The sequence below is a fragment of the Calypte anna genome, chromosome 4A, assembly GCF_003957555.1.
Source record: "Calypte anna isolate BGI_N300 chromosome 4A, bCalAnn1_v1.p, whole genome shotgun sequence".
Classification (NCBI taxonomy): domain Eukaryota; kingdom Metazoa; phylum Chordata; class Aves; order Apodiformes; family Trochilidae; genus Calypte; species Calypte anna.
Window position 1 is genome coordinate 18,629,653 of NC_044248.1, and position 25,901 is coordinate 18,655,553.

Below are 25,901 nucleotides of genomic sequence, written 5' to 3' on the forward strand. Positions count from 1 at the left end.
ACTTTGCAGAGGGAAATGCTGAGAGCAGGACTGGTTTACATCCCACATACTCCTTCAGGTACTGGTGAAGCCTTTATGACATTTCCAAAAAAAGCCAACCCCAAACCCATTCTGTAAAGATGAGGGGAAAACCCATCATGCCTCCCACTGATTTGTCCTCCACCCTCAGTTCAAAGGCACCTATCCAGAACACAGAAGGTATGGTTTGAATATCCTCTGCCTTTGGAGAGCTGTAAAAAGCAAATTTAAAACCTAGATGTGATCTAGACCTCTTAGGTGTGGCATTAAGGCCCTTCCTCATTTTGAAGCCTTTCTTTTTGAAAGCTTTCTTTTTGAAAGTAATTCCTACCCCAGGAAAAGTCATGACTTATCCCTCCCTGGAGTGGGCACTTGAACCTTTACTCACCACCCTGGTAATTTCTTTAGCGATCCAACTTAATTGTGAAATAGTACTGGAAATCTTTAGCCATGTTTTGAGAGAAAATCAGAGGTGGCTGTTGGCACTGTATTTGGATGACATTGCAGCAGGCACATCATACACATTTTCAGATCACAATTACCTGTTCAAAGCTTCTAAAAGCTTGCACTATTGCTCTGTTTCTATACTGAGACAAAAATAAGGGGTAAAGGTTGTTTAAACAACCAAGACCTGCTAAAAGGTATATAAAAGGGGAGAACTTTAAAGTTTCATAGAAGATTGATTTAAAAAACAAGTAAGACCACAAACCTTGAGCTTCCTGCAGAGCTTAAGTACCTCTAGAACTGTCTTGCAGCCTCAGGCCCCAAATTCCTGTTCTATTTCAAATCCAACTGTAATTCAGAACTCCTCAGCGTAGCTGTGCAGTGGCTCTTGATTGAGGGACCTAACACCACCTCAGCATCTGCTCTGGGGTTTTTGCAGAAGCCTTTTAGATCCTGACAGGGCAGGACTGCCTCTTACTCACCGAGGCATCATCAGGATTCACAAAGTCCAGCTGGATCTCAGAGCATGTTTATCCATCATAATATGCACTCTACAGGTTAGAACAGTCACCCAGGTTATAAGCAATTTAATCTCCTCTCCCAGGGGGAGAGGAACAAAACTTAACTTTTCCTTTATTTCTTAGAAGACTTCTTTACCCCCACAGGCATCTGGAGATTTGTGGGAAGGGAAGATCTTAATTTCCCATTCTCTCCCAACCCTCCCACCCTGCACTGTTTCAGTTTCCTTAATTAACTCCAACAAGGGTTGGACCACAGCAATGCTGCAGCTGCCTCTAGAGCTTTGGTATTCTGCCCCAGGAGCCTCGCGGAAGGCCCTAGACAGATCCTGTTGTATTTCTTCAATATGGAAATGATGACTGTAAAATCTCAGTTCAACCAGACTGGGAGCTTTCTGAAAGACTCAATTCCTGAGAAGCATGCTGTGTGTACAGAAGATCTCAGCCTTGGAGGAGACAGAAGATTTGTTGTTCCCCATAGACGGTAAAATTCAAGACTTCCTGAAGAAGTAATTAAGATGTAGTTGCATGGACTTGGTAAATGATTTAACAACAGCTTTTTTCTCTCCCTCCTCCTGATGGAAGATCTCACCACTAGCAGGAGGATAGCTTGATAAAAAAACAGCACAGCAAACAAGTTGGCAAAAGCTCAACACATACTTGAGAAGATGAAGCATCGAGTTCATGTCTTTTCAAGGACAAGAGCTTTCTACAGAACAAGTTGTCCCCTAACAGGAACAGATTCCACGATTTCAACCAGCAGAGGGCAATAGGCTAAAATGTCTGATAAACCCACACAGGCTGTGGCAGCCCAAACAGGTAGCCCTAGGTCACAAATAAGTAAGGTTTGACACAAGAGGGGAAGAAAAAAAAAAAAAAAAAAAAAAAGAAACCCCCAAAGCAACCACCCCACCTTACAGCAGCATCAGGGAGAAGCAGGCCCAGTGCCCCAAGCACCTCATTTAGCTCTGTGCTGATCTAAAGAAAAACATTTCTAGCTGACAGACCAGGAAGCTGTTGAGCACAAGGAACAAGCACTCACACAAACAGATAAGTAATTTAAGGTTCCAAGCTCTCAAAAATTTCTGTTTGGATTGGAAAGTGACTGTATTTGTCTTAATATAGCACAGCTCCCTGTCCCTAGTTTCCCATTGCATCATTTGCTTTTTGTAACACACTGAGGCATCTAGTGAAACAGCCAGCTTCCCAGCTAGTACAGGTTTATATTCAGTCTGCTCTAAAAGTTATTTACAATATAGGTCATTATTTCATCTTGCCAAACAAAACCCCTCATCTAGAAGTACAAAAACTTCTTTACCAACTTATTTCTCTCTAGCATTCAAAACCTTTTGTCCTAGAGCCTGCCACACCCTCACAGGTCTTTCTGCTTGCATTTGAGCTACATCACTTGTACTGTCACTAGTGAAATTGTGGTTGTAAATCCCTGGTGAAATCCTGCTATTTGCCTTTGCTTGGAAAAGCAGTTGCAGTCATTAGCATTCAGGAAAGTATATCAATACCAACATCAAGGCTCAAATCTCTGAACTCTTACTTCACAGCTTTTTTGTTGTTGTAGAGAAGCACGAGAGGATGGTGAACAGATTTTAATGTGATACCAAGTGACATGGATACCCATAATCCTTCAATAGGTATGTCATGTCTTCTCACTAAAATGGACCAACCTTCCTCTCAGTAGAAATCCAGTAAACAGACACAGACAGTACTGAAGGCAGCACTGGGTCAGCTGCAGGCTGCAGCTGTTGACTGTGCAGCTCTTGAAGACCTGCTCAAAGCCAAAGTTTCAACCATTTTCTCTGGGAACTGCCCCTCCACTGATAATTTCAAGCAAGCACTAGCTTAGGCTGTAAGTCTCCCTTGTGCTGTTGTTCAGAATTACCACTAGAGAATTTGGGTTTTTCAAGGGACTTTTCACTGTTAAAGGGAAAAAAAGAAATCCTGTCCCCCGCTAGGAAGGATCATGGTGACACAAGGATTAAGTTTCTAAGGCTGAAAGATACTGGAGTGGAGAAATAGAGAATCTCCCTCCTTCTCTTATTATGCAAATTAAGCTTTCCAAATGTTAATCCAGGACTTAATTCATATGATAAAGGGGGAATATACCCTAGATAGAAGCCCACATTAAAAGGTACTCAGTATATTTTAGGTTGCTTGTAACATCTCAAGCCTAAAACTCCAGAAGAGAACCAGGACACAGCATCTGATTAACAAGCCTGTGAAATATGTTTCACAAGAACAGTTTTCCACAACTTCAAAGGCTGCAAATTTCATACCTGATACCACCTTAATTTAAACATAGATACAAAAGCAGGGCACTAGCAAAACACTTGTCTGACCAATAAACAGTCTGAGACAGGTACTGTAATCAGAAACAGATTATGTACATACCACTGATGCCATGAAGTGCCCAAAAGCTAGATGCAGGTTAAATAGTTTCTGGATTTACCTAGGATCCCAGAATATAATAACATGAAAAATGAAAGTGATTTTTAGTTTCTGATAGTTTAAAATATTACAAACTTTTTGCTTTATTGAAAATTAAATATATTAGCAAAAGCAAGATTTAAGAAATATTTTACAAATGATTTACAATACAAGAAAGCCAGTATCAGACATATTCACAAATATGCAAACCTTTAATTACAAAAAGTACCTATTGGCAGCATGACGCTAACCTTGCCACTGCAATGTGCTCTACTGTTGTTATGGATAAGGCATAGAACTCACATTTTTACCAACTTAAAAAGTTCAAATAAAACTTTAAGCTTTTAAATCCTGGATACACAATCCCCACCACACACATATGTGCACACACTCTAAGATTTCTTCTTCTAAGTTCTATAAACTAAGTGTGTGCTCTGGAAGAACAGCCAGCTGGAAAAGCCCAGTAAGAAACATAACCGGTACTAGCATTTAATTTTCAGTTTCCTCTTTAACATGTACAGGCTTAGGTATGTAAACCATATTCACAGTTTAAGTATTTTAGACAGAAGTACCTTTTTTTTGCATTTGTTTCTTAAAATTGGCTCTCACAGTTCAGCAAACAGTTCACAATGTCACCTGCTTTGTGATGCATACATTTACAAGATAACTTAAAAATCTGCCATATTCATGGTCAAGATAATTCAACATGAGTAGTAATATCCAACAGTGACATTCAATACTATATTTCAAATATTTGTGCAAACAGCAAAAGAACAGTTGTATGAGGCAAACTTATCTGCAAAACTTAATACCTCCTCAGTGTTGTAAACTTGGACTGTCAGCCTTAAGTCCTGTACTTCCCACAGCTTTAAAAAGTCAGTGGCTAAAATTATCAAGTCTTAAAAATGTTCTCTTCTACGTAGTGCAAATTGTAATGTAGGTAACATGAAGAACATATTTAGCTGGATTGACTTGGTGCAATCATCAGTGGTCTTCTCTCCTAGTTGAAGAAAGCGTGCATTCAAAGAACCCCACGGTTCATCAGAGGGTGGGGAGGAGAGACAAAAGCAGTTTCATTACACTTCTCAAACCAGTGCTAGATGTGCAAAGGCAGCAAAAATTCCAGCTGCTACTACAACCAGAACAGGGCGACTTTTCAGGAAGACCCGGGCGGTTAGTCACTTGGACTGCTCTCTAGAAAAATAAGTGAGTATATGTTGGATTTTTATCAGACGGTCTTTTAAAGACATCTTGGAGAGAACTGACAGCTGATATCTGGGGTCTACTGGAAGAACAGCTAGAAGCCACCAACACCAAGCAGGACCATTGGGCATTGCCTGAAAAGAAAAGGTAAGTTGGTTACTTATAGCCAATTTAGCAGTTGATGAACGTAATGTAGAGACAAAAAGAGACCAAGTCATAGAATCATAGAATTAGCCGGGTTGGAAGGGACCTCAGAGATCATCTAGTCCAACCCTTGACCCACCGGAGCAGTTGCCAGACCATGGCACTGAGTGCCACATCTAGTCTTTTTTTAAATGTCTCCAGGGACGGAGAATCTACCACCTCTCCGGGCAGTCCATTCCATAGCCTAATCACCCTCTCCGTGAAGAAATTCTTTCTAATATCTAACCTAAACCTCCCCTGGCACAACTTAAGACTGCGTCCTCTTGTCTTGTTGAAGGTCGTCTGTGAAAAGAGTCCAGTTCCCACCTCGCTACAGCCTCCTTTCAGGTAGTTGTAGACAGCAATGAGGTCTCCCCTGAGCCTCCTCTTCTTCAGGCTGAACAGCCCCAGCTCTCTCAGCCTCTCCTCATAGGGCCTGTGCTCGAGTCCCTTCACCAGCCTGGTTGCCCTCCTTTGGACCTGTTCCAGGACCTCTACATCCTTCTTAAACTGAGGGGCCCAGAACTGGACACAGTACTCGAGGTGTGGCCTAACCAGCGCTGAGTACAGGGGAAGAATCACCTCCCTGGACCTGCTGGTGACGCTGTTTTTGATACAGGCCAGGATGCCATTGGCCTTCTTGGCCACCTGGGCACACTGCTGGCTCATGTTCAGTTTCTTGTCGATGCAGACTCCCAGGTCCCTTTCTGCCTGGCTGCTCTCCAGCCACTCTGTCCCCAGCCTGTAGCGCTGCATGGGGTTGTTGTGGCCAAAGTGCAGGACCCGGCACTTGGCCTTGTTGAACCTCATGCCGTTGGAATCGGCCCAGCTCTCTAGTCTGTCCAGGTCCCTCTGCAGAGCCCTCCTGCCTTCGAGTTGGTCCACACTTCCTCCCAGCTTGGTGTCATCTGCGAATTTGCTGATGATGGACTCAATCCCTTTGTCTAAGTCGTCGATAAAGATATTAAACAGAACTGGGCCCAATACTGATCCCTGGGGGACACCACTAGTGACCAGCCACCAACTGGATGCAGCCCCGTTCACCACCACTCTCTGGGCCCGGCCCTCCAGCCAGTTCCTAACCCATCAACAACAAAGAACAGGTAAAGTTTGTTGCAAACTAGCAAATTCTAGATCCATGACATAAGCAGCATACTGAAGCCATCTTTCTGATCCTTCCCTAGCTGAGCAGTCAAAGTACACTTAAACTAGGCTTGATATAGCAATTATTTAAAAAAAGATAACAGAAGCTCAGATTTCCTTGGGAAAATATGGCTAAAGACATTCACCAAGGACAGTCACCTACTAACAACTAAATCCAAGCCATGCTATTCTTGAAGCTTGAATATTCTTGCTAACATTTTTCATTACCATTGTCTCTGTTATCTGAAGGACTCCTCTATCACCTTACAATTCCACTCTCTTCTCATTCCCTCCTGGACAGAGCAGGACTTTCACCAGTTTCTACCAAGTTGATACAACATACTGTGTAGCTTTTTCCTGTACTTTACTCAGTCTTAGGAGCCATGTCCAGAAATGGACATAATACCCCTCAGCAGAGGTTTATCACAGCAGAGGAGACCAGTTAACTCAAATTACTTGCAAATATATTACTAGTAGTGGTATATTCCAGGATGGTATTTCCTCCCTTCCATCTGTATTACACAGTTGGCACATTTATGTTCTTTTAGGAATCTCAGGTACTCACCCACAGTATTACTGCCCTGATAGCTACTCAGGTTTTTCACACTTACTCATCATGTTTAACAAATTGTTTTAAACCTGTTTATTAATAAATTGTTCTGAGATAACTTCTATATTCATGCACTGACCTCCACAACATTTACAATCCTCCTTAATCAGTTAATAGTGTCTCATAAATGTAGCAGATGGGTAAGGGACAAGCTCCCATGAGATCCCACTTCATATATAATTCCACCTTCAAAACCAAATTTTACATATTTTTAAGTGTTACATTTCTCTAGCCTCCTCTCTCTCAGGATCTCATTAAGTGTTTCTAATAATGATCAAAATAGATTGTTGCAGCTTGTTTCTTAAGAAACATTTGTCAAATCCCAATAGCTGCAACAGTGTATGGCACTAGCTCAAAAAGAAAGAGCTTTTTTTTGCTTTGCCAAAGACCACTGCCTGCACTTCACAAGGAAGAAAATGGGTTTTATACCATTTGAATACTAACAGCTTTACACATATCAGAAGTTAAAAAGTGTTCTCAGTTTACTCATTTTATCTCGACAACAGCATATCATACTTTCCTGCAAAAACTGTCAGTGATAAAATTGTCTTTTGTCACTCATTTTAAGAGAAACAAGATGCAAGTCTTACTGTCTCCAAAGTAAAGTGGTTTTTGTTTTTTTTTTTAAATTGTTTAGCAGTTGCTAACAGGGTTTCTATTTTTAGAAACAAACACCTAATATTTGATACTAAATGATGTCTCACCTGTATATTTTCCTCCCTGTCAGGCATTGGCCCAAAGTGCTGAAGAATTTGAGTGCGAAATTTGTTTCTTAGGTTTTGGAACCAACTGCAGGCCTGATTGTAAACAAAATTGTGAAGCTCTCTCAGTTTCTTTAGTTCTTCTTCATCAGAAACCTATAGGAGAAATATGAAAAAAATATCATTAAGAGAAAGACAATCACTAAGGTGCTTAAACCAAAATTAAATGCTCAATTTCAACTACGTTTAGATATATTTCTTGCATTCTCCTAAACCATGACTGCTAATGACTGAAAAATAAAAGTCCTGTGATACTTTTAAAAGTTACAGTTTCAAACTATTGTTCAAACAAAAAGCACATTGTTTCTTAGTTGCTTTATAATGAAAAAATAAGGTAGCTTCCCTTGCTTCCACATGCTGGCACTGAATCTTCCAGTGGTCTAAGGACCTAAAAATTTGAAAGAGATCTCAAAAACAGATCAAGAAAAAAAAATGGAGATATTAATACTAGCAATAGTATTTAGGCAGCATTATGAATACCTTAACATCTTCCAAATATTCGATGTCTGCAGTGCAATAACCATCTTTCATCCCTCTCTGTAAAACTCTAAATCTCTTTCCACCAACTGTATCAACAACAGACCGTCCGTCGGGTAGAAAATGAACGTTCCTAATTTGCAGCATGCACCCATAATCTGCAAAACTAGAAAAGAGACCTCGTCAATACTGCAATTAAACACTGCTGAATGGATGCTTTTTAGATTTAAAAAAGAAAAGTAACAGATAAGAAGCTTAGAATTAGGATGTAAACCTACCCGTTCTGAGAATCACTTATGCACATCCCAAACTGTTTAGTCCCAGTTTCCATACTTCTGCGAATCATCAGTCGGTATCTTGGCTCAAACACATGTAGAGGGCAAGGCACAGTAGGATATGCCATAGTGCAAACAAATATGGGAACATTCTTGGTCAAGCTTCAAGAAAAGATCAAAAGAACAGTGTGGCTTAAACGTCTAATCACTGAACAAGACAATTTTTTTCAGTACGTTTTCTATATTTTAGGCCCTAAAGAAATATTTTCAAAATTTAGTAACTTTAATTTGTAATAACATATATATTGTAATAATATATATATACATATATATGATATATATAATGTACATGTAACTCTTATAAATAGTAGTAACAATGAGTATTCACAGATTTGAATACATGATAGACAGTAAACCTCTGTTTGTTGTTTATACTTAAGTGCCTATTTATCTAGTCAGTATCCCATCAGTGGAGCACTTTCTTTGGGAACAGGGGTGTTATTTTTTCCCCTTTTTTAGTTTGATCCATAAAAGCCATCATATGCCCTCAGAGACAGTTTTCTTGGAACTCAAAAGATGCAACTGTAACTACATAGTAGCTAGATCACCGTTCAGACAATTTTCAATAATGGACTCGATATCACAAGATGCAGCTAGCATGTTAACTTTTACTTGAAATATGCCTCAGCAGGCTTAGTTAGAAAACAATTTTTTTCCATGCTATTTCTCAAGTATGTACAGTTGATACTTGTTACAAACCAGTTAGCATTAAAAGATTCCCAGGTATTTAATACCTTCCAGATTGTGAAATACAGTTATCATGTATGGATTCTGTTAGCCTGTGTCAAGAGTTGTGATTTTTTAGCTATGTATTAGCACCTACAGTGATCACCAACCTACAAGTAATGTCTATCATGTCTGCTTTGAAAGAAACTCAAAGGGATTCTGCAGACAGCTCGAGAGGACAATTCCATTAACAGCAGCAAAGCTAAAACTGAAGCTCCATAACAATGCACACAGAAAAAGTAGCAGAAAGGCAGCCTTTTTGGCCTTTTGTGGACAACTGAGAAGCCTTGTATTGCTACTATGATTTTTTTTAGTTCCAGTTAAGACACCATATAAACATCTGTATAGTCTTCTTGCATCCATAAGACACCGTTATTAATAATCACAAAAATTATAATATTTCTTAAAAGAATTTCCATACTAATCTCAAGCTTTCTAGATAAAAGACAGCAAGCTTACTTTGAGTGTTCAGCAGTTTCTTCAGCATGAATTCTTCTTCTCTCATATAATTCATCAGACAAATATTTCATTATTAACTCCTCCAACAATTCTGTGATGCTGTATTTTCTGCTTGCAAGGTACTGTAAGCAATTAAATATATTAATACTTCTTTTCACATGTATGACAAAAAGGCATGAGAAAATGCAGCTTTTATTTAAAACAATTCCATATGAAATGTGTCAAATTAGATTTAAATCCATGCAAAATTACAGTTCTAAAATGCTTATGCTACATTACTTAACACCTAACATTACTCTAGCAAAATAGTGTCTGACAAGCCTAGTGTCTAATACAGTTTTTATTTCTGTGCTTACCAAACACAGAATTCATTTTTCAGGTTTTACAGCCATACATACAAATAAGTAAAGTGCACAGAAATTAGAGAGGTTTAACTGAATCATTATCAAAATTTACAAATGCTCAGGATTCAGTTACACCAATAAAGTAGATGGTCACAGAAATATAAAATTCTCAAGAGCCTGAGGCAAACCCAATCAACTGGTACTGACAAAGCATGTCTCAAGCTTTTCCTTTCTAGCAGCAATCCATGACCCAACTGAATTCAAGGTGTTGAGTTTAAGTGGAATAGCATTTAAAATGATAGAGCATTTGTATTTGTCAGCTCTGCTGAGAAACAGTACCTCTTTCAAACTCTCCTTACAGAGGGGACACTGAGGAGCGTGGTCTAAACACCGTTCCAAACAACCTTTGCAGAAAGTGTGCCCACAAGGGGTTGTCACTGGCTCAAAGAACAGCCTGAAACAAATGCATTAGATATTAGGTACAATGGCAAGCATGTGTCTTGCTAAAGGAGTCAGAGATCAACCTCTAATTTTTAAGACTGGCAGACAGTCCTTAGTCACTTCTTCCCTCTATACTGAAGTTTGCTTCCATTTACCACTGCGCCACTCATTTTTCTGCATTTTCTGATGAATCTGGACACATTTCAACACTATTAATACCCAAATATTTATCCCAGCATATGAAGAAGAAAAGATTTTGGTGTCACTTCAAAGCAAGTCAGAACAGGCAAATTTAAATGATTTTGGGGGAAACTAAGTTGTTTTAACAGCAGTGACACAGCTACTGACCATTTTGTATCACTCTGTCTTAAGATAATAATTCTGAAAACCCAAGATGACTCAATAGGAGCTTTCAATTACCTCAACTACATTCAAGTAGACTAAGAGTCTGAAGTATCTGTATCTCCTAGACAAGTATGAAGTTCACAGGCAATATTTATAAGCACTAGTCTTCCCAAAATAAGAAGTTTAACAGTTTTATTGACTGAAACTTCCCCTAACATTTAATCACAAAAAAATCTGTCTCTTTTAGGTTACATAAGTTTAATTTCCAGTGCAGCTTGATTAAAATAATGCTGTATTATATAGCACTATAGCAGGTAACAGTTAAATCAGTACTGAACTGCAGGGACAGAAGACAACTAAAAATTACTGACTGATACCAGAACTCATCACACCTATAAGTACCTCTGTCTGTAGGTGTAACAGTTATGTGGTAGAGCATCTGTAACAGAAATCAAAGAGAAAATCTTACCTCATACATAGAGAGCACTCAAAATCAGATACATCAATCAAATCTCCTGGAATTGTTCCAAAAGCCAGTGTCATGTCTCTTTTTGTACATTCTAAGGAGAAGCAAGATGAAATATTCATTCAGAGAAATGCACAAGACAGTAAACACTTCAAACTTCTACCTGAATGGCTGTTTACCTCCTTGCTTTTTGTGTTTGCTTCTTCCATCCTCACATACAACCGTATCCTGTTCTGAAAAGGAAAGCTTTCTTTTCAACAAAACGCCTTTTTCTTGGCTAGAGAGGAGGGGTTCAGAAGACACTCTCTTTAAGCCATTTTCCTTGGTGAGGTCTTCTGTTGAATTAAGAGCATGGGCAGACTGTGCACGATTTAAGCTTCCACTGACACGCTCCAGTACCTCTGATCCTCCTAAACTCTGGAACAGTAAGATGAACTGAACTTTACTTAAAAGAGTAACACAAATCTAAGTATATAAGATGTCAACATGCAAAGATATACAAGCCAAACTGATACCTACTATTAGTTCATTAGTTAACTAAAGGAATTTGGAAATAAGACAGTACTCAAATTTGCTTAGCATTACTCATTTCAAAATCTTCATCTGCTTTAAAGAGAAGGAAAAAAATTATTCCTCTTCACTTTGAAATCACTAATTCCAAACTTCAGTAACTTCTAATAAGTTGTTCTCTGTAAAATGGGAGTCTAGCACTCTGAATGAAAATGCATCACTCCCAAACTACAATTCTTTTCTGTAATTGGCTAAACTGGAAAAAAAGTATCAGCATTTAGGCTGGAAAGTATGTCTAATGTTTGTGTATCAACCGAAGATTAAAATTATCCTATAGTTACTGTTACCTGCTCAGGACAAAGCTGTAAATTGCAGTAAGACTCCGTCACCTCAGAGCCAAGAATAAAAGCTTTATTTCGAATATGTGGCAAATTCCAAGCACACTCCTTCAGACTCTCTCTCAACTTCTCTGGTGAAAGGACATCACAGAGTGTCTAGAAAATGATGAGCTAAATGTTCATAATGATGAAAAAGGATCTACACACAGCTTTATTGTAAAACTACATACCAAGAAAAAATTTTCATCTGTACTAAGTTATTCTCATCAGTGGAGCTTTATTTAAACAGTAACTGAGAAAGAACAGTTGAGAACAAGCCTAATCCTACATACCTATATTACTAAAAAGAAATTGTTCAGGAATCTTTTCTACTGCAAGTGAGTTCTTCAGAGGGACATTATCATTTCAATATCATGCAGCTCTTTCCATGTAAATTTTTACTATCAAAGAAAAGCTGTTGAACTGTGAGCACAAAAGTGTTCAGATAATAATATTTAACCTGCTGCCTTCTTTGTAGTTTTTTAGATTTTTGTTTAGTAACTTCAAAACTATATGTACTTTGAAAGGTGTACCTAAAGCTTGCACATAAAGACTCTCTCTTCTACATAGTATGAAAAATTTTGGAAGGAACTAACCTGCCACCTGAGCCTTACTGTAAGTATTGAAGGTTTTTAGCTGCTTGAAGTCTACCATAATGGGAGCATTATAAAGAATCCAGTCATAGTCAATAATCCGGTTTCAAAACACAATTACCTTTTCTACTTCTAGCTTGGCTGGAAGAAAGTCCTCATCAAGGGCTAAGCACTGTAGAAACAGTTGTAAGGCATCACCTACAAAGCCAGAGTCCTGCAGCACTTTTCCTTTCCGGAAGTAGACCTGGAAAAGATACCACAAGGATATTTTTAGAGAGTATGTAGAGCTGCAGTACTTATCCTACAGGTATAACAACAGAGTTAGAATTAGAACCCTCCATGACAAAACAGAGGTAGCTCTTTAACAAACTTCAGTTGTGCATATGGTGGCCTACCTATATGCCTTGTCTGGCATCCATCCCTTGCTGAAAAGTCATGGGATAGCCTGGTCTTATTCTCATTCCAGTTAATTTATTTTGGCTTACACAAAGGGTAAAAAACCTGACTAGTGATGAATTCACAAAAGCCCTGAATTTCCCCTTTCTGTGAGCCTTTAGAGAAGAGGAACATCTAATGCAAATTATTACATAACCTCATACAATCCTTTTTTCCCCTCTACTTCATTAAAAGCCTATGGTTCCAGCCTGTAAGGTAACTACAAACCAACCTACACATTCATCCTTTCCTTACATACATTTTTATCTATATTCTTAACAGAAAACAGCACACTTCGAGTTGTTTCTTCCAACCATATTCTATTCTTGAACACTAGCTGGGGAAGGGGGAATCTTTTTTTTCCCCCTTCATTGAAAACAGCAAAAGGCAGACATGACAACTGACTTTTGCTGAACCTACCTATATGATACTGAAACTAAGAAGTCCCTAATCCAACTTCTCTATTTTTTAAAGTTTCATCTGCTGCAATATAAACACAAAGTAGATAAAATCAAGGTATCTAGCAAAAGGTAGATAAACAACAACTAGCTATATATGAGATTTTTGAATAATGGACCAGAAAGCAGAATTTAAAACAAACAAAAAAAAACCACCCCAGAATGCAGTTTCTACTGAACAACTGCCAGAATTTACAGCAGAGTCTGTTAGACAAGGCTGTCAGATGAGGACATGCATCATCATTGATGGATTTAGGTGGTTTCATTAAGATGCATCCTGAAGAAGGGAACTATACTAATTTTCCTCATACAGGCAGTGTTTTCCTACAGAGATTAGAATTGTTAGAGAAATTCATCAACCCAGTCTCATATAATTGAAGTGTGGTTTCCTTCCAAACGTAGAGAAAAGTAGACAGTATTACCAATGCTGAGAGGCAAAAAGGAGAATGCTCTCTGAATTTGCTGTAGCCATGGGACTACTGAACACAGGAGAGGCCAAGACAGCAGTAGTTATCTTGCCTTGTGTGGGAAGATCTTTCTGTTCCTGCTGTGCTCAGAGTTTAGACAGTGCTGCGATATGCAGTATTTTACAGTTCTGAAGGCAACTGACCCCCCCAGCTGTCTGCACTATTTGCAGAGCTCCATTCCCACTGAGTTTCTTTGGGCTTTTCAAAAAAAAAACTTTCCAAGTTAAAACAGTGAAGTATCCTCTTAATAAAAATTAACAAATTAATAAAACTCCATACCCCAGTGGCTACAGGTTACTTCTGAAACTGTCCCAGCTCCAAGTATAGGAGCCACTAAAAAGGCTGCAAATGCATTTCATGGGTTTTTTTCCAGCCAGTACTATTGCACAACAATTTACTGCTTGTACTATATTTTTTTAAAACTTTTGTAGCACTTGGGAAAAAAACCCCTGTGTTTTCCTATTTATATAGCAAACTGTTTTAACAATATAATTCAAAAAATGTGAAAGAAATGTTGACTTAACATATAGCCAAGAATTCTAGTCCTGACAGGCAACATGTGATACTCAGTGATGAGATAATGCTTAAACCACTCTAACTTTGGGAAATAGGAAGCATGCATGAAAACTTTAGGGAAGGGCAGAGCTTTTAAAAGGACTAACTTGTACATAGCATAAGAAATCTTCTAACTCAGTTACATCAACATACCAAACATACAGACCTCAGAAGTTCTGCTTTCAAGACACTAAAGATGGCTATACAATTTTACCAAACCATCCAGTCAAATAACATTAAGCTGAAGTTAAACTTCGAAGTATTTAATAATTTTTCTTAAGTCAACACTTAAAAATGTTGTTATAAAAAAATAAAATAATCAATAACAAGTAACTACAGACAGCACAAAGGTACTTCATATTTCCCAAGAAGTCAGTTCTACTGCACTTAACCCTTTGTCCAAAGATACCACACCACCTCTCTCTGTGACACAAACCAAAAATACCTCAAGTTTTTCATGAAGTTAAATTAACAGTACCAGATCAACTGGTCAGTCAACTCTAACCCATCATACTCATCATCTGCTTAGGTCATACAAGTATCTATTTTAGGATACCTTTCAGCATTTTGCATGTCTTACAAGATAACATTTGCAGAAGCTGACCTAGGTTCTTAACTTGATGCAAGTATAATTTAGAATTCATTGATTTTTACACATAGACACAGATTTTGAAAAAAAGAAGAGTTCATACCAGCTTACCTCTGGCCAATTTGGCATTTTAGAAATAACAAAATTTAGATCTTCTATGGCTGTTTTATATTCTCGGAGGCCAGCATATGACTCAGCTCTGTAAATTCTTAGCATCAAGTCACCAGAATCTGAAGACAAAAATTAAGAAACATTCTTTAATAATTCAGAAAATTATAATTTTAAATTAGATTTGCCTTCACAGTAATACATCCTAACTGCACTTTTTTGTACCATACCTTAAATATTAATGGAGTATAACCTCCTGCACTCCCAAATGTTTGGGTAATAAAAGTGGCAGTAATTTCAGGCTCATATGTTTCAAATCAAGTACCAAATTTCATACCCTCTACTCTATCTTGCAGCAGCAAGAACATACATTTTAAATGATCTCTAACACCAAGGCTGACAGAATAAAGTATTGCTCATTTATCACTGTGGCAACAAAAATTGAAGAGTAAGTAAATATTTGCAGTACAACCAATTCAAAACAACAGAACTCTGGGTGTTCAGTACACTTATTTAAAATACGTAACTATTATGAAGCTTGTTTTCAAATGTTTGAGTTTTTCTTTAGACTGCCATTTATTTTTATAATGTCCAACCCCTTCCAATTATGGTTGGAGATACCATTTTCCCAATGATACCCATCTGGTAAGTACCAGCAATAGGCTTTATCATTGAGGTCTGGAAAGAGACAGCCAACACCAGAAAGCCTTTACCAGCTGGCAGCCCTGGTGTAGGGGGTTGTACTGGTGAAACCTCTGCAACGAGAAAACATTAGTATGTGTTATTTAAAGACAAGTTCTCCTGTCCAATGCAAGCAACTTCTAAATGGGAAGCACACACCCACTTCCATGCTGCTATAACCAAGGTTTTAGTAACACAACTATAGCTGTTGCTTGGGAAAAATCCCAGAGAGTCCTGAGAAAAGCCACAGAGGTGACCGAAGGGCTGGAGCACTTCCACTACAAAGGCAGGCTGAGAGAGTTGGGAATATTCAGCCTAGAGAAGAGAAGGCTCTGGGGAAACCTTATAGCAGCCTTACAGTACCTGAATGGGCTAAAGGAAAGGTGGGGGGGCTTTTCACCAGGGAGGGCAGCGATGGGACAGGAGGTAATGGTTTTAAACTGCAAGAGGGTAGAATTCAGCTTGGTATCAGGAAGAAATTCTTCACCATGAGGATAGTAAGATGCTGGAATAGGTTGCCTAGGGAGGTTGTTGATGCCCCCTTGGTGGAGGTATTCAAGGCTAGGCTGGATGAGGACTTGGGCAACCTGGTCTAGTGGGCCCATGCAGGGGGGCTCAGGGGTGTTGGATTTTGATGATCTTTAAGGTCCCTTCCAACCCTACCCATTCTATGACTGATATGCCTTTTTTTAATACACCTGTGTTTTTCACTGAATAAGTCACATGTTGGTCTACTGTAGACAATACTAAAATAGTTCTTTAAGTTTGCTTCAACAAGATTTTCTTGAGAAGGGATAATTTCAATTCACTATTCTATCTCAGCCTATTCTAAATGTCTAGCTTAAATTTTAAAAATTTCCAACACTAGTTTGTGTGACATTTAAAAGCCAGACTGGTCAACGTTTCCATGTATTCCAATATATTGCTGTGTATTTAGATCCACAATGCTACATATTAAAAAAACCTTAATGGAAGAGAACGGGTTAAGAACATCAAAACTGACAAAAGATTTCACAGCTGAAACTGAAGAGTCTTTCTGACTTGTCTTTGGAGTTGACAGTTTCCCTTCAAACACAAGTATTCCCAAACCTTGCTTGTTTGGTTTTTATTTTAGACAGAATAAAATGTTTGCATTAAAATTGTCTTTGTCTAACTTAAACATATAATTCCACAAGCAGCAGAAGTCTGAAGCCTATTTTCCTGAGGCTTTGTTTTGTGACTGCTATAGCCTAGTAAGATGGGTGCTCAGATCAAATTCTTCAGACAGTCAAATATAACAGGAAAAAAAAACCCAACTGGCGTGAAGTCCAGCAGAGTTAGGACCAAATTATTTTCTTCAGTAGTAGCAGTAAGTGCATTTTTTTATGTGAATGTAAGCACAGGGAGCTCATCTTTCAAGTGTAAAAAGTGACACGAGGAGCTTTGTTGTCTGAGGGAAGGCTAAGGGGTAGTTTGAAGAAAAAACTTTGAGTTCAAGTAGGTGGGCTATTTGTTAATTTCTTTTTCAGAAAGAAAAGTGTGGTTCCAACTAAACTGGTACAAAGCAAAGTGCTATACCAAGGAGTTGCAGCCTTGCTGCAGAACACAAGCACTGCCAGTGAGTGATCAAATACATATAACAAATTTGGTCTAAATATTTGCAAGACCAAAAGACAAATTTATATGTCCAGTTTTGTAACCATAATTTAAGTTCTAGGCTTTGTGTAAACATATACTTCTGCAATGTTGCAGCATATATTTTGATGACTGCCACCTAAACGGAGGATACAAAGCTATTTCAAATCCCTAAACCAAAGAACAGTGCAGAAATATAATTTGTACTTGAATCAATTTCAGTAACTCACTATATTGTAAATATAGAAATCTCTCACTTCAAGCATACCCTTTTTCATGGCAGACCTGTGGAAGGTATTATTACATTAATAGCAAAGTACATAAAGATGTGCACACAAAAGCCCACTCATTGAGTTCTTTTTTCATGCTACTTCCAAAGCCTCTGCTCCTGGCCCCTGTCAGTATACACATCCGACTTAATGCAGTAGCTCTGGCCCTGCTTATTTTTTATATGATTCCTAAAATTATACAGAATTCTTCCAAATAAGACATGTCATAATCACTATGCAGATAAACTTTAGGACACAGTACTTATTAATGCAGTATTATAGGGTCACTCCAATGCTCCAGAGTTGGAACATAGAACCCTTAAGGGATGAGAGAACTGGGTTTGTTTAGTGGAAAAGAATTCCTGAAGGACTTGGGAGAACTTAACAGCCCCCCAGAATGCAAGAGGAGGCTACCTGGAAGACAGTTTGCTGAAGTGCACAAGTGAAAACCAAGAGGCAATGGTTATAAACAGAAATAAGGTCTGTTCTGGCTTGAAACAACAAGAAAATTTTTCACTATGAGGATAATCAGCCTTTGAGCAGGTTGCCCAGAGGGGCTGTGGAATCTTCATCCTTGGAGGTTTTCATGATCCAGCTGGATAAAACCTTAAGCAAACTGCTCTAAACTCAGTGTTTATTCTGCTTTGAACAGGAGACTGACTGGTCAACAGAACTCCTGAGGCCCATACCAGCAGGAACCAGTCTGTGATTCAGACCACACTCAAGCCTATTAGCTGTGTGTTCTAGGAGAGTTGATTAAAGACAAGCCATACTTGGATTTTAATCCAATAGACCTCTTTAAGTAAACTATTTCATTTCACTCCCTGCAAGGATATATTCCTTGCAGGGAACCATATGAATGTTAACATTCCTCATGTTTTTCATAAATCACTTTTGCACCACAGCAAATATTTTCCTCTTTCAGATGTTTCAAGCAATGTAAGAAAGTTATAAAAAGCTGTCATTTGAGTAAAGGTGTAGTTCCAATGTCTTAGTTAGGACACAAGATTTGTGCTTATCACATTTGAAACTATCTGCATTAAAAAGAAACAGAAATAAACTATCAGTGATGAAACACTGAAACAGAACATGAATGACTTTACACATAAATGCATTTCTTATGCTACATTCTCTTCCACCTTTAAGTTTTTTCAACAATTCATGTTCTGGAGGAAAAAAAGTGTACCAGCAGCTATTAATCAGTTCTCTATTGGCCTGATCAATTTGTAGTTGTGAGCTCACAGCTCTGAACAGACATCTAAGTACATGGACATTCTGTATCATTAAGTTAGTATCTTCACCAGAATGCTTAGAATGTACTTAGAATACTGATAGTTCTCAGGACTTCAGACACAGGAAACAGTGGAACAAAGGATTGTAAACTGCGCTTCTAGCACAAGGTACTAAGTTTGAATCATAAAATTGTGGATAAGCAGCACAGCTGGCAGCTATTCTCAAGTCAAAATTGAAGATGCAGCTTTACAATAAAAGAAATCAAAATTCTTTCCCCACAGATATCTACATGGTATTGCTAGTTCTGTATAAGAAAGATTAGCTAAAGCCAGCAAAATTATTTTCTCAACAGGACCTCTTCAAACATTTGTGATTGATACTGCATTCACCAGTTTGTATCCCGAGGGACAGAGTTTTAACTTACATTTCTTTGTGACTTGCACAAGTCAATGCTGTCCTTCAGAACACAGATATGAAAAAAGTCTGCTTCTTACAAAATTTAAAACAGATCATTGACGTTCTTAGGTCACATCTATTCCACTTTTCCTGTATTTGGGCAACACCCTAGCAAAACCATAGAGCTGAAGGCCACAACAGTACTTCTTTAAATCAGGTTGTGAAAAGGCATATAAAATACACGAGATTTAACTGCACCTACATTGAAATCAGTTTGTTCTTGAACTAGAGTTAACCTATCTCCCCAGAACAGTTTGGAAGGGTAAGACTTATGCAAGCTTTTTTTTTCCCCTCCACTGAGACAACTGTACAGATGTAGTACACTTAAATCTGTAAAAATATTAATTCCTGAAATTCTTACCAGAAATAAAATGACACAAACAAAAACGGAACCCCACAGGTCACCTGGTGTTAAAAACACTATCAAAACAAAAAGAAAGGAATGTGTCACTGGATCCACCAAGGTATATCGATCACACCAAGCTGGCTGCCTTCACAAGACCAAACTCCGAAAAGCTGACTGTATCTCAAGTTTTCATGGTACCGGGCGTCCTGCTTGTTCTAGGTACAGGACAACCTGAGCCCGTACTCCTACCTCCCGTCTTTGAACCCTCAGGACAGCGTATTATAAAACTTCAACCACACCCACCTATGATGTCACTACCATTACACAACCTGTCCCCCTCCATGCCTCTCTGCTTACGCAACTGGGCCCAGCCTGCTGGGAATTGTCTTGGTGACACTTAAGACTGTGAAAATAGGTCTCTGGAAACAAGGTTAAATACAGTAAGAGAACTTCTGCCCCTGCGCAGCAATTGCTAAATGCGAAACAAAACAAAGCCCGCAAACTCTGCCGTAAACAAGTTCCGGGAAAGCATGTGGAGGGAAAACACACATGGACAAGCCCACGTTGTCTGCTCCTCCAATGCCTCTGAAGTGTTCCCCACTACCGGGCTTGCCGCTCGCCTGAGCTCCGAACAGCTATGCATCCCGTAACCCGTCCCTCCGCTCCACCAGACTACAGGGAGGATCCTTGAATCCTCCCAGCAAACTCCGAGAAAACTTCCGATGTTCGTTATCGGTCCGTTTCGACCGCTGACGGCCTCGGCAGGAGGGAAGAGGAGCCAAAGGGCGGGAAGAAAACGCACTCCCACCCGCTCCGCCACATTTCCAGCCCCCCGAGCCCGCCGCGCTTCGCTAGTAGTGGGTCCCGCTCCTACGGGACAAGGTCGGGGAGCGAGGCGGGGGACGGCGGTCCGGGACCCGGCAGAAGAGGCGGCTCCCCGCAAGCCTTACCTGCTCGCAGAGCCTGGCAGGCGGCGCCCAGAGCCTCTCGGAAGCGGCCCTGGTCCAGCAGCTCCTCCAGCCGGCTGCCGGTCCTCGCCCTCTCGCACTCGCCCGGGAACCACTTCTCCGCCAGCTGGCTGAGGACGACGCTGGTCCGCAGCGGGGCAGCGGCCGTGCTGGTGCCCCCCGCCGGCAGCAGCCAGTCCCGGCACCGGCGGCAGCGAGTCCGCAGCTCCCTCCGGAGACAGCGGCGGCAGTAGGTGTGCCCGCACGGGACGGTGACCGGCTCTCCCAGGAACCTGCCGCAACCGCAGCAGCGCAGCGGCCCCTCCGCCGCGCCCCCGCCCTCCGCCGCGGCCCCGCGGTCCCGGCTCCATCCCAGCCCCTGTCGCAGGCGGTAGTTCAGCACCAGGCAGTCCACGAGGGTCCCGAGGCGCTGAGGTCCGGCGAGGGGGCCGAGGCACAGCGACGCCAAGGACGCGCCCACCACTTCCTTCAGGCGGCTGCCGGGCACCAGCCTCTCGCCCAGCCGCGGCAGCGGCTCCCTCTCTCCATCCGCTTCCTCGCCCAGGCTTCCGCTGCCACTCGGCTCCGGCGACACCTCCGAGGCGACGGCCACGGGAGAGAACGCCATCGGCTGCCCGGCTCCGGCAAGGGGGGTGTGGCGCTCCCGCTCCAGCCGCCGACCTGAGCTCGGCGCACGGCGCTGAGGCACTGGCGGCGCGGGGAGGAAGAGGAGGAGGAGGAAGCGAGACGGCCTCGCGGGCGGGCGGGCGGGAGGAGGGGGGGGGGGGGGGGGGAAGAGAGAGCAGGGGGTCACGTGCGCGCCTCTGCGCGCGCTACCCGGGGCCGCGTTCCCCCCCGCCCGCCCCGCGGTGAGAAGGCGGCGGCGCGCGCCCAGCACTGCCCCGCTTTCAAACCGCTCCGCCGCGCGCGCGCGCCCTCGCCCCGCCGCGTTACATAAACCCGCGACGTCACGTGACTGCCGGGCCGCCCGCCCATTGGCGGCGCGCGACGCCGCGGAGGGGGCGGGGCCGGGGCGGGGTGGGGCAGAGGGGGGGGAATTGCAAAACAGAGCTACACACGCGCGCGCCGTAACGGGGCGGGGGGCGGGGCCGGGGCCGGGCGGCCCGGGAGTGAGTGATGGGGGGGCGAGAGGGAGGGAGGGGAAGAGGAAGAGAAGAGGGAAGGAACGGGAGGGGGGCGAGGGGAGGGCAGGGCAGGGGAGGAACAGGGTGGTGGGGTAGCCCCGGCCAGCGAAGCGGTGTGGTCTCCGTACCCCGTTCTCAGTGCTCCGCGCTCCGTACCCTTATCAGCCCGGCGGCCCTCTCCCGCTCCAGGGCTCAGAGAAAGCGCGGCACGGCGGGGAGGGGGCGGTTTAGCGGGTCCGGGGGAGAGGAGAGGGCAGTTTCCCGGGAAAGAGGGACAGGCCTGCGGGCCCGCGGGTCGGTTCCCGGGAGCGGCGTCGCTCTGAGAAGCGGCTGCGGCGGTGAGGGCGGCCGCGAGAGTCGGGGTAGCAGTGGTGGCGGCGGCGGTCGGAGGCGGGGGAAGCGGCCGAGCGCGGAGCGATAGAGACGCCGGGGTGGGAGAGGGGTCTCCTGCGGGTCTCCGAGCGCCTCGGAGGCGGAACGGGAACGGGGTCTGTGGCTGCCGTGGCCCCGAGGGCTTCCCATGGCCGGTGCCTGCTGGGCAGCCCCTGCCTGGCTGCCCTCCCGGCGGCTGATGCTCACACTTGTCTCCGGCAGCTTGGGCTGGCCCCTACTCCTTCTGTGTTAGTTTTTTGCTGTAGGAAGCAAAAGTTCCAAGATGAAGGAAAAGCTCTTTGTCCTTAGGGCTGTTGTGTGTCTCCGTCTTTCCTTGAATGTTTCCGGCACTTCGTGTAGTGTGCCCATAGGATGGGGTCTGGTGGCTTAAGACCTGCTGTGCATGTCCTGTGCCGTACCAGGCAGGTGATGCAGTAAGCCTGGTGTTTCCCACCAGTGTAAAACACTAAGTTGAGCAGTTTGGACGAAGTACCTGATCTGCTTGGCCTAAACATAGCAATACTCACAGTGCATTTTGTGGGAATATGTTTAGGGTCTCTAGGTGCATACCAGCCTCTAATGAAAGCTTAATCTGTTGCATAAGTGCTATGTATTTACAGTTGCTATGATACTTTTTTAAGTTAGATGGCTGTCATAAATCCATAAGTCTCATATAAATCTAATGGTTCCTTTAAAACCTTTCAGGAAAATTAATTCATGACCTTATGAAACAGACAAAACTGTCTTCAGCTCTGCCTCATGTGCTGGTGGGTGATAGTGCAGGTTAAGAGGGCTTTAGACACAGTAACCAGGCACTCTTGGATTCACATCCAATTTTTTAAAGTCTGTACTCATCCACTGCAAAACGCTTCCTTTGCCTTTAGAGTATCAAGTTCTTAAAGAAAAAAAGATGTTAGATTTACGTTAGATATTAGGGACAACAAGTTTTTACAAAAAGAAGAGACATCTGAACAGGTTGCTCTGAGGAGCTGTGACTGCCCCATCCCTGGAAGTCTTCAAGGCCAGGTTGGATGGGAATTTGAGCAACCTGCCCATGCAGAGGAGTAAGCTACAGTTGATTCTTCAAGTTTGGATTTTGGTATATTATTTCACTCTTGGTTTATTTAACTAAACTAGAAAAAAAATCCAGATTTTCTAATCTTCAGTGTATTACCATCAGGATGTGATAGTTATGTAAGAAGGAAAAAAAAAGACATGCAACTTTTTGCTAGATTAGATAACAGACACAGTTCTCCACCACTCAATTAAAAATAGTGTGCACTCAGTAAAATGTGGGGTTTTTTTGTTTTATTGTTTTTTTTTTTCCCCTACTGCGGGGTTAGATAAATGATACTTAGAAAGCCCAGAAGAAAATCATGACATTGCTCAGCTCATGTGGGCCATTCTAAAACAGACTCCAGGGAATGTCCTTCCCCCATCTACCATAAAAGCAGTATTTTACAACTACTTATGTAAGGTTTGGTTGTCCTCGTTCAGAAAGGTTCTTACAAACTACTCTGCCTTCAGTGCAGTGAGGAAGAATTGCATTCCTTTCTTACACTTTTAAAGCTGTTGATTGGTTGTTTCTATAAGGAATTCCTTGTACAAATAGTTTGTGCAACCCAATTAAATATGAGATGATAATAAAACAGGGGTTTAAGTTGTTGTATCTGATCCCACCTTAGGTAAATTATACGCAGTTATTCTGATTTAAGATCTTCAGAAATCAACAGCAGTGTAAATACAGTTAAGCAAACCCAAGCCAGGCTAAGGGAACAGTCAGTGGACCTAAAATTTGATACTTGCATACTGGAAATCTGGAGCTGAACCCCATTTTTACTGCCACTCTTGGCATATATCTCATGAAAAAGTAGTCAACCCTACTACTAAGGTAGTTAAATTCTAAGAGAAATGTAGTTATGGTTTTCTGGCTGTTTTTCTTCTGTTTCTTTAAAGGTAGTTAGGTAGTTATCAAGCTGTTGTAACTTTTTGCTAAGATATGTGTAGCAAAAGCAAAATACAATTACTTTAAGAATGATTAGGCAATTAAGCTTTAAAATATTTAAATAAATAAATGAAACGAAACCCAAAAACTGTAATGTTCCTGGGAATGAATTGTTCTACTGGGAAATATTATCACCTTTTCTTCTTGAAGAACAAACAACAAAACCAAAGAAAAAAAACCCGACAAATAAACATAAAAGGAAAATCTCCAACTTTATTAAAAGAAATCAGTTCTTGAATGATGCAGCTTTTGGAGACCTTAGCTGGTGATGTTTGAGTCATTTCAGCCATTCCTCAGAAACAATGAATCCTCAGAACCAACTTGGTTTTGTTTTGTTTCAGTTTGTTCTTTGTTGCTTAGTAGACTTTTGGGGCTTTAGTTAGATGGTTCCAGCAGGCAGACTTCTAAACGGAAAAATATTCAACATCACTGCAGTAAAACTAACCTTTTTTTGTGCTACACTGTTTTGGGCAGAAGTTGGCTTTGGGTGAAATTTTTTTAAGTATAGGAGTCCACAAAGCTGCATTTGCAGCTTAGTCTCAAAAATTAAAGTCAACTGATCAGGACTAGACTGCCACTACTGTATCTGACACTTCTGTAAATATGTTTTTTTCAAGGGATCTTAATTCTCTTTGAGAAGTTGAAGCTGTGGGTTCTCGGTTTTTGTGTAAGTTATTAATTACACTTAGTCATTACTTTTGTACAAGTGAGTATAAAAAAGCCCCCTACTCATAGGATAAACAGTTAACTGCATGTTAGAAAGATAAAGCATCTCATTAAAAATAAAAGGGAAGCAAAACCCAGTGGGATCTAAAATACTTAACTAGGTAGAATTAAGACAGAGAGAGAGTCATTTGGTATATCCAATAAAGGACTTCTGTACCTCAAGCAGGATTTAGGGAGAATTCAGGTGCCTCAGTCCAAAAATGCAGTCTGACAAATCTCACACAGCTGATGGGTGAGATTTCACCCAGGAAATGCCTAAAATCAGAAGGCCAATCCTTGAGTTTAATTTATATCTCTAGAACTAAAGGAATTTACTTTGTGTGCATGCAGTATGCAGCAGCTAGACCAGCGTAGCCCCTCTTTCCCATTCAGCCATTTGCAATCCTCAGTGTAAGAGTCCAGGGCTGTATTTTCTTGGTACTCTCAGGCCACACCAAGCATACATTCATAATCAGATTCTTGGTTTGGTGTAGCTGCTTGCTTTCAGTGTGAAAACTGAAGAATGCTGAGATGGAATGACCTTTATTTAACAACATCTCTGTTAGATCACTGATAAAAGAGTTGGAAGATTCAGTTTGGGTTTGTGTGTTCCAAGCCATCTCTACCTCAAATTAATCTATCTTGAAGAGTAACTGCATGAATTTACATTGTTTTAGGAGCATGAATTAGAGATAAGACTGTGTCACTCCCTTCTAAATGCCTTGTTCCTTGGGATACATCTCACACATCATTTCTGCAGACTACAGTATTATTTGCTTTGCTGTGTACAACTTTAGCAGGAATGGAGCAGAGTTGGCTTTGTTTTCAATAGCTCTGTCTCTTGGTGGGTAGGATCATCTTTCTGCCATATGTCGACTTGAATCTTTTGTTTAATTAGTAATACACAGCAACAATAGGTTGCTATATGGGAGGTGTTTGTTTTCTCACTTCCTTCTGTTATCCTGGCTGTGATTTAACAGAATACAGACACTCCTGCTCCAATTTTTTTTTAACAGCATTGTAGTTGGATCCTACAATTAAGAGAGGACTCTGGGCTGGGGATTGTAAGCACACTGAGGTGTTTGTTTCTTGGCCTGAGATAAGTTTTTAAGAAGTTGTGA

The 25,901-nt window shown here is 41.3% G+C and overlaps 1 protein-coding gene across 1 annotated transcript; it reads right to left on the reverse strand.

The window, feature by feature from the left end:
• Nucleotides 1–3,615: 3,615 nt before the first annotated feature.
• Nucleotides 3,616–21,364, reverse strand: LONRF1 (LON peptidase N-terminal domain and ring finger 1). The gene is made up of 12 exons (XM_030449556.1): nt 20,557–21,364; nt 15,011–15,129; nt 12,517–12,639; nt 11,773–11,919; nt 11,095–11,332; nt 10,919–11,009; nt 10,003–10,117; nt 9,320–9,441; nt 8,078–8,236; nt 7,803–7,965; nt 7,266–7,418; nt 3,616–4,759 (listed from the first exon to the last, which is right to left on the reverse strand). The coding sequence occupies exons 1-12, from the start codon at nt 21,179–21,181 to the stop codon at nt 4,601–4,603; spliced, it is 2,214 nt and encodes a 737-aa protein (XP_030305416.1). The 5' UTR covers nt 21,182–21,364; the 3' UTR covers nt 3,616–4,600.
• Nucleotides 21,365–25,901: the final 4,537 nt, after the last annotated feature.